Source organism: Pygoscelis adeliae, unplaced genomic scaffold (genome assembly GCF_000699105.1).
Source record: "Pygoscelis adeliae isolate BGI_AS28 unplaced genomic scaffold, ASM69910v1 Scaffold433, whole genome shotgun sequence".
NCBI lineage: Eukaryota > Metazoa > Chordata > Aves > Sphenisciformes > Spheniscidae > Pygoscelis > Pygoscelis adeliae.
In genome coordinates this window covers 273332-282407 of record NW_008824472.1, presented here as the reverse complement: position 1 = coordinate 282407, position 9076 = coordinate 273332, and the positions used below count along the sequence as shown (strand labels likewise).

At 47.3% G+C, this 9076-nt stretch overlaps 1 protein-coding gene across 1 annotated transcript in view; it reads left to right on the top strand.

Moving 5' to 3' along the window:
* The window catches only part of PAX5 (paired box 5), a 144538-nt gene that overhangs the window by 6910 nt on the left and 128552 nt on the right, over nucleotides 1-9076 (top strand). The window contains exons 2-3 of the mRNA XM_009321278.1: nucleotides 1360-1525; nucleotides 6062-6259. Coding sequence (XP_009319553.1) covers nucleotides 1360-1525; nucleotides 6062-6259 — 364 coding nt within the window. The remainder of the gene's footprint in view (nucleotides 1-1359; nucleotides 1526-6061; nucleotides 6260-9076) is intronic.

The window sequence follows — 9076 nt, the reverse complement described above, 5'->3', positions numbered from 1 at the left end:
CGATGAAGGCAGAGCAGATACTTGTCTGCTCACCACAGGCTTTAGCTGGCTTTAGCAATCATGTATTTCTTGTGGATTCATTGTGTCCTGACAGTTTTAGAAGGTGTTCGCAAAGTTTGACAGCAGTTTATCAATGGTGAAATGACCGGATTTAAATAAAATAGCTCTATATAATCTTTTTTTCTTTTTTTAAACACTGAGGCATTTAGCTTGTCAGCTCAGTACCATTCAAGCCCCGTGCAAATAGAGAGATTTTCTGTATTATTTTTGTTTCAGAATTGGCATCCCTACTGCCCCTATTGCTTGTTTTCAGTTTCTCCATTCCTCTGTAATCTAAGTAGTTTGGATGATTAACAACATGAGGGTTAATTATATTTCCTCACTTGATACATGGGATTATTACGTGTTCATGGGTTTTACACAGTTTCACTACCATTCCTCCAAGTGGGTTCCGTTTCCCACCAGATACATGATTCACATTGCTTGTTTTCAGTTTCTCCATTCCTCTGTAATCTAAGTAGTTTGGATGATTAACAACATGAGGGTTAATTATATTTCCTCACTTGATACATGGGATTATTACGTGTTCATGGGTTTTACACAGTTTCACTACCATTCCTCCAAGTGGGTTCCGTTTCCCACCAGATACATGATTCACCTTGCTAAAAGTGAACAGTGCAAATTTGCTAGAAAAGGAGTAATATATGGGGCTTGCTTGAGTGTTCATGTTTCATTTGTGGGATCATAATATCTGCCAAGACTGCTGTAAATTTTAAGAGCAGAAATCATGCTCCGTTTTTTTTTTTCTCTTGATTAAGTCAAGGCATTTGGGAAAAAAACCCCAACACATATTTAATTTCAGGTATCCCCTTCTGTGCTTAGACACAAATAGTGTGTAGGCTGAGCAATCACCCAGCCCTATTTTCGGTTGGCTTCCTCGGCAGAGGCTCATGAGCACCCTCTTCACAGGGCAGCACCAGGCCTGCCCCCGGAGTTTGCAGTCGGGCGACAGCGGCCGCTGGCCTCGGGAGGAGGGTGGCCCGGGTCCAGGCAGCTGGGCATCACTGCACGGTTTCCCGTGGCCGTTTCCCAACATGGGGCCTGATCTGCCTTCATGTAGGAGGGTCCTCCCCTCCAGCGAGTGGCATTGCGGCAGTGCAGGCAGCGTGGCCGTGACTGCCTCCGTGCTGCGGGTCCCGCAGTGCCCGGGGAAAAGCAGCTGGAGGCTGGATTGATGCTGGGGAGGCGATGCCCAGCAGCGGGGAGCGCTGGGCTGGGGGGTCTGCCCTGCAGAAACGTCCAAAATTCTCACACAGATCTTCTTCTCCTGCCCTTCTCCCCCTCCCCTGTGTGTTTCAGGACATGGAGGCGTGAATCAGCTGGGGGGCGTTTTTGTGAACGGCCGCCCCCTCCCAGATGTCGTTCGCCAAAGGATCGTGGAGCTCGCCCACCAAGGGGTCCGGCCGTGTGACATCTCCCGGCAGCTGCGCGTCAGCCATGGCTGCGTCAGCAAAATACTTGGCAGGTAAAGGGGGACAACGAATCCTTCTGTGTCCGTCAAGAGAAAAGTGTCAATGCCGGTCCCTTAGTTGAAGGCTGCAAACAGATGGAGAATAGTAGAAAACTCAGGAAATCAGTCCAGTGAGGAGAGGGGCTTCCTGGCCACTCACGGTTTTATATGCCTGATGTGGGAAAAAAGTGCCACTGTTCGTATCTCTGGTTTGCCCTTTTCACAGTTTCTTATGGGTAATTATAACACAAAGCGCAGAATGCCACGTGGGGTCTATTTGCTGTATACATGGCATATATCCCGCAACTGTCTGTTCTGAACAAATAGAGAAATCTGGGGGTCCTCTTCAGTAAAATGGAAAAAAAATAGAAGTTGTGCAAGTTACTCATTTTGCTTCCTGAAGAAGACTCTCTTTTAGCAGTAATGTAATTATATATGATATATATACATCAACACTGCCGTGTGTTCATTCACAAAGGGTGTTTTGCAGTCTGTCCCCCTGTTTAATTCAACGTCTTTTTCTACTCTTGAGCTGGAATATGTTCTTAATTAGAGCACATAATACCATAAGTAACTATTAACCATCTTAATTTTGGCTATTTTGGGAGCAGCCCTCTGTTCAGGCTGGAGCTGCTTGAACCACTATGGCAACAGGAAATTAAACTCCAAATTCATATAATTTCCTGATTTCATTTTAAAATTTGACATAGATTCAGGTAAAAAATACCATCCTTGCTTCTTTGTATCTTGTGAACAAAGCTGAACATAATTTGTGTAAATTATACTATTAAAATGGTTTTGGACTCCAGGTATTCTGAGATACTTGAGCAATTTATATTAAGGAAAACATTTTTTTTTTGTGAGAATAGGTTTTTCTTGCTAATCTGGAAAAGTTAATTCCTGAACTATTTACTAAACTTTCACAGTTAACTTCATTGTTTAGAATTTTACTCTTACTATTTTTATTTTTACGGTCTTTTTCTTTTCCAATTTTTAACCAATTTGCTTTCCTGGACATAGCATAGCTGCGAAGACTGTTAAGACAATTTTTTTTGTAGTATCATGCAGGGGATCTGCTTGGATTAGCAGCATTTACGATCTCTCAGTAGCCATTTAAGCGTTCAGAATCAGACTGACCCGGCAAAGTGACAGGCCCCTGGTTTTGTAGCTCTTGGCATTCTTTTCCCCATAGCCCCCCCCCTTACTCGCCTTAACTGGCGAACACCATCTCCACAGCCCCGCACGGCGTGCTTTTAGAGAGCTGCATGAGCCAGCACGCAGGTTGCGCTCAGCATCCCTGCTTTTTCACTCATGCCTTCATTGCAGGGGGATGCATTCCCCTGCAAGCTACACGCATTCCTCCCGGTGTGGGTTTGAGGACAGTGACGCCTTTACTATTTTAGAGAGGAAAACTTTCCGTGGGCTTTATCTGGGAATAAAGATTCTGCCTGCCCATCACGGCCTGTTTCACTCGGTTATCACTTTGCATCCGTTGTCAGCACGGGCTCCTGCTCCCAGTCTGGCTGGCGCGGTTCGGCTGGTGATGCTCTCCGCTGCAGCAGACTTGCGACCGATTCCCATCAGGACTAACGTACAGCTAAGAAAGGGGCAATTTATTTACCTAGTAGGCAAATGTCTGATGGTTTTACTTTTGGTAGTTTGAATAGATTTACCATTAGATATATTTGCACTATAGAGCTAAGAGCGAGGCTCCAGAGCTTTGTCATTAAAGTTGTCAACAATAAATTGGAATTTCATAGCTCATTATTTTCATAAATAATAATTACAGTGGGTAAAATGTCACTGTAATTGCAGCTCTGTGTGTGTGTTTTTGCACGTGCGTGCAAAATGGGAATCCTTATGATAAATCCTTACATTTTGATTTTTATGTCGGAATTTTTCAGTCCTCGATACAGACTTAAAAAATGTCCAGAGGCAGGGAACCAGCAGCTCAGTGCAAGTGCAACTCTCACCCCTCGGAGGAGGGTACTGCAGGGGTGCCCACTCTTCACCTGCATTGGCAACTTTCTGGGAGGAAAGGGCCCAGACCTGACATGCATAAATGAAGCCAACTGCATCCATCCTTGCCTTTAAAATGGAGACGGGGGTCAGGGGTGCCCATGCTGTCCAGCCTGCAGGCTCATTGCTGCGCACAGGTTCATTGCTACGGCGAAGAGGAAGGAGGTGTCAGTGGTGTCGTTGGGTGAGAGCTGTCCCCCGTCGCAGCAAGCTCTCCTGGCTGCCCGGGGAAAAGGGTCTGGGCCCAATCCTGCACCCTCCTGTGCGAGGCAAGTCTTTCCGTTGACGTGTGCCTACCTTTGCAGGCTCGAGGTGGTGTGAGCGGGTGGGTAGGCAGTGGTTAGAGGATTTGGCAGTGGAGGTCTTGCTGTCCAGAGGGCACCAGGGCTGTGTCCCCCAGTGAGCTCGCCACTGCCACAGGGTCGTAGCAGCGAGGGCCTTTGCCATCACGGCTCACCTACTGTGGTGGACTCACTGTGGGAAACACCATCTTGTCTGCCCAGCCACAGCTTCCTGAGCTGCTGGCTGACGGTCTGCTCAGCTGGGCTGTCCTGTGTCGTGGGGTGGTCGACAGGCACCATGTCACAGTGCAGCAAGGCACTGTTAGAGGAAAACGCTACGGAATGTTTGTAAAATCCATGGTTTTGACTGGAAGTAGGAAAGCTATGACTGTTTGTTTGGTAGCATTCATGGTATTGTCTGGCTTCCTTCTACATCCTCCTCACAGGAGAGGTGCCAGCAGTGAAGGTTTTGAGGCCGGGGGTGCAAGGTCGTAGTCGGTTTGTGGTTCAAGTTTGCCATCGTTTTGTCATGTCCTCGGGAGGCATGGGAGGAGCTGAATTTTAGCCCCCTGCCCTAAAGCTCGCTACTAGGCTGCGTTTAGGGACACCAGGAGGGTTAATCCATCTCTGACACTTGATGCTTTCCATTACTAATATTGCTGAAATGGCTCATGGAGACTGGTAGATCTGAGTCCACATCTGCATCCAGAATATCTGAAAACATGTACAAACAACATGGTGTTAGTCTCTTTGAAGGAATTTTAGGCCCTGCGCACAGAGCTCTCCCAGAAAGACTGAAAACCGGTAGCCTGGCAGAAATTTGATGAACATGGTTGTGTGTTACAGTGAGACAGCCTTTGGCTGCGCAGCCTGTTTGTGCTCTGCTCACGCTGGAAAGATTGGGGAATTAATTTTTTTTTTTCATATAATGGGTATGTCAAGTAGCTGCAGAGAAAATATATTAATAAGCAGTCTTACATTCTTACCTGGGAGTCTTTTCTGAGCTCCCTATTAGAAACACAGGCACAGAGCACTGAGTGGATGTGTTTAAGCTCCTAAGAGCGTGCAGCTCGGTGGGCGTCTGTCTGGTTGAAAGGCTCACGAAGTCGAGGTCTGCTCCGTACAGAAAGGATGTGCCAGATCAGGGCAGTTGGGGCAGTTATTGCAGGTAGGCACAGGGTTTATTTTTTTTCTGGTCACGAGAAAATTCACAAGATACAAGGCAGTGCATGGCTGGGAGAGTGCCGTATGCATTGTGCTCCCTGACAGCACAGCACAGAGGAGCACGATCTCATTCTTGGTCTCCGTTCTGGCCCTCGGTGGATAAGATATGACTTCTGCTCTTAGCAGCACGTTCAGGGCTTTGTTTATTAAAAGGGGAAAGTTGTGGGGCTGGGGATCTTAGCTGCGATGTATTGTTGCAATGCTACCAAAAGCAGTTGCTCTTGTGTAATTTATGTGTGAGGAAATCTGGCAGGTTCTGTTGGTTTAGGGATCCAGTCCTCCCCCTTTCCCGGCGTGGCATCAGCAGAGTGGCCGCTGTGGGTAAAGATGCGGTACCTGAGGAAGGGCCATAGGACTGGTCACAGAAACCAACCCCCACATCAACTGGACCCCTCCAGAGCACGGGCAGCTCCCTTTTCCTTGAAATTCGTGATTGAAACTACTAAAGACATAATGTTAAAAAGAATACATATTGAAAAATATTAACTATTAAAACCATAATATGCATATTAAAACCATAAAATGGGAAAAAGATATGCTGGCATATTTATTCCGGACGTGCAAATAAAATACAATATCTAGCCTTCATTTCAGTATGAAATGATAACAAGCAGTAGATATTAATGACAGAGAATTTCTGTAGAAACAGTAATTTACTACGAAAGAGTCCACCGCAAGAAGTGGTCTTTGGTGTGATTTGTTTCTATTATTGCCAGTACCACTGATTAATAACACACATTTTCAGTTAATTTTGGATCCCGGCATGCCCTTTAATCTTGCATTGTTTCTTTTGTCTTGCTATTACAGAAAAATATATATTGTATCCCAAGGCCCAATTCCAATTACTATAAGTTAATCTATTAGGTGATAAAGCACGACATAGGCAGAAAATGTGTATGTGAAAGTGAAGATGTATTTCAGGATTTGCTGGGGTTTGGTTACCTTGAAATTATGTTCTCTATAAATCTCAAAGCATGTTCTCTGTCTATTTGTGATAACTAAAGCTTTGTTTTGGATGTTGTCCCAGGTATTACGAAACCGGGAGTATTAAGCCTGGAGTGATTGGAGGATCAAAACCAAAGGTCGCCACACCCAAAGTCGTTGAAAAAATTGCAGAGTACAAACGCCAAAATCCCACCATGTTTGCCTGGGAGATCAGGGATAGACTCCTTGCTGAGCGAGTGTGTGACAACGACACCGTGCCCAGCGTCAGTTCAATTAACAGGTAAAGATCTGTCTGGTCCTGGGGAGGGACGCTTCTCGGAAGGGCTGTCACTGAACCCTCATTTGTTAGTAGGACTGGGTGTTTTGGGCTGTTTGCGAGAAATGCAGCTTGCATGTGTTTCCATGATGCGTTTGGGGCTGGGGAGCGGCTGTGGGCTCACCTTGGCGGCCAAAGCATCACAGATTATGAGCATTTCCTAGGAGTGGGCAGGTTCTGCTGCTGGCCTTTGCTTCCTTTTGCTTTGGTCCTTTCCCCAACGCGTGAGTTGCAGTCCTCGCTGGTAACAATCCTGTGTTTTTGCTCTGAATGAGGCCTCAGTTCTGCTCGACAGGGTGGGTGTTCAGTGGGACGTGCTTCCCTAGGGGGGAAGGCTCAGATGGCCGTCGAGTGGAGCAGCAGTCATCCGGGAAAAGGGGGGGGCCCGGGTGCCTGGAGGAGGGGACCCAAGGCACGGGTCTAAGGTACCACTTCTGTCCTCCTGATGCCTACTTGGTCTTGCTGAAGTTGGCCCAGAACCGTGCTGGCTGCTGACTGCTGTCATCAGCACGAATATCATCGGGTGAATTTGGTCAGTAGCTTTCGAGTGCCTCAGCCGTCTGCTTGTTACAGGGATGCACTTAAGTGGCCTTGAATTGCTTTTGTAAAAATGCAGGAGAATCTCATTTGGAGCCTCAGTCCCGCATTTGGGAGTTTTGCCCTGACCTTGCTGGGCAGGACTGGGCTTGCAGAGCGGTCTGGAGCTATCCTAACCTACTGCCATCTCAGTTACACCTACTGTACTCACCCGCTTCCTTCTGAGTCGAAGGGTGTCTAAAGCTGGTGTTGAAAAAAAACAGTGAAATACTCTGTTATGTCTCCAGCCCTGCCAGACTGATAATAAGGGATTAATACTTGGAAGGCAGAGCGCTTGGGCAGCCTCATGCACACCCACACTCCTGGCAAGCAGAGTCCTTTCATTTTCGCTCAGGAGTATGCTCTGTGCTGGGCTTCGACCTCACCATGCTGGTGAGATGGTTTTCACTTGTGCGATTGCATGCAAATTCTTCGAATGCAGCTAGCTATAAAGTCCCATCTGTGTCCATGGATGTGAAATAAATTGATGCAATATTCTTTTATTGGCTATCCCAACCTGATTTGCATTCATGGAGTTGCCGCTTGAGTAGCTGGAGTGGTTTCCCCGGCATTAGCGGAGAGTGGTGTCTGCCTTGCCGAACTGAACGTTAAGTCATACGTTCACGTGTTTAAGAGCAAAAATGGGTCAGTTCACGCGCAGCCTTTGCTGCTGCCTGGGAGCTCCTGACTCGCTGAGGCTCCAGAGCAGCATTCAGTAACCCTATGGACATGGCATTTTCTTTTTTAAAAAGGATTTGAGAAATAACATAGACACCAGGAAAAGGGAAGGAAAATATCACTCTGACTGACCTCAAATAACTAAGGGCAAGCTCTGCTTTTGTAAAAGTCAACTCGAGCCCTGCCACGTGAGAAGCATTGCTGCTGTGAGCAGTCCTGTGTTTGTGTAGTAGGGCTTCAAGCATCCTCCAAAAAAATACCAAAAAGGCAGTCACAGCTCTAGGAAAAAGACAGATTAAGTAGTTTCCAGTCATGTTTTGAGTCAGTTTCCATATCCTACCTCTTGCTGTGTCCTTGTGTGTTTCCACACTGATAATGTCCACACATCCACTGCCATTGCATCAGAAACCCTGATACAATTTCATGATCCGCCACCAAGTTTTTTGGCTGGAAATCTCATTCTTTCTCACCTGCTTGCAACTGTGGCTAAGATCTTTTCCTTTTCTCGAAGGTGTGAAATCCCTTTTTAGAAATGCACACAATCTTTTTGAGACAGTCTGTTTACCCAGAGAATTGTTTTTGCCAGCCTAGGAGCATATCCTGAAAACCCAGACCAAACTATCATGACAAGAAACCTGGAATTCACATCAAAACACTTGGCTTTAATGCTAAATCCTCCCAGTTCCACATTGCAGTCTGTGGGGTTTATCCTCATATTTAAAATTACGCATATACTTCAAGGCTTTGCTGGTGGGGATGTTACACACCAAGGATGCAGACACCTCCTCACGATGGCCTTATTCACCGCTGAGGTGCAAATCTGGTGCTGCCCTGTCGCCACAGACCTGAACCCATCCAAAATCTCGCAGTGTGGTTCCCGTCCCGCTGCAGGGAGGGTGAAGCTGAGCGGTTGGCGTTCCTGCACAGGGGAGGACGGAGCTGCCACGCTGTTCCTCCCGTCCCTGCCTCCCCGGTGGAGAGAGGGGATCCCCCGGGGCCGTGCTGTTCCCTTCAGTGGAGCTGTCGCGGCTCTTGGAGAACGGTGGGGCTGCTGGGAGGGACTGCGCTCGGCACATCCCCGCTGCCGAGGGTGCCTTTTAGCAGATGAATTTGAGCTGCTGCCCTTGTATATGAGCGAATAATAACTATTATTATTAATTAATAACATTAATTAATATTAATAATAGGCCACTCTTCCGCAGCAGGAGTAACTCTGTGTGATTAAGGCTTAATTAATCATTGCGATTAGTTTTGCTCAAATAAGCCGAGAGCTGCCCAGCTGCTTCAAAGTGCTCCAGTCCTCCGTCCCTCTGGAGATGAAGACGTTTATGTGTCAGAAGGCCCCGGACACCCTTCCCTTGCCACAACAGCGAGGAGGATATGTGCAGGGGGTTACTTCCATTCTGGCTCACGCAGAGTCCTAGGTCTTCGGCTGCACAGTCCCCTACCGAAGCTGCTTGCACAGCTCCCTCTGATGCCCACGCCAGGCTGGCTGCTCTGGCCCCTGGCAGGGGAATTTGCTGCCAG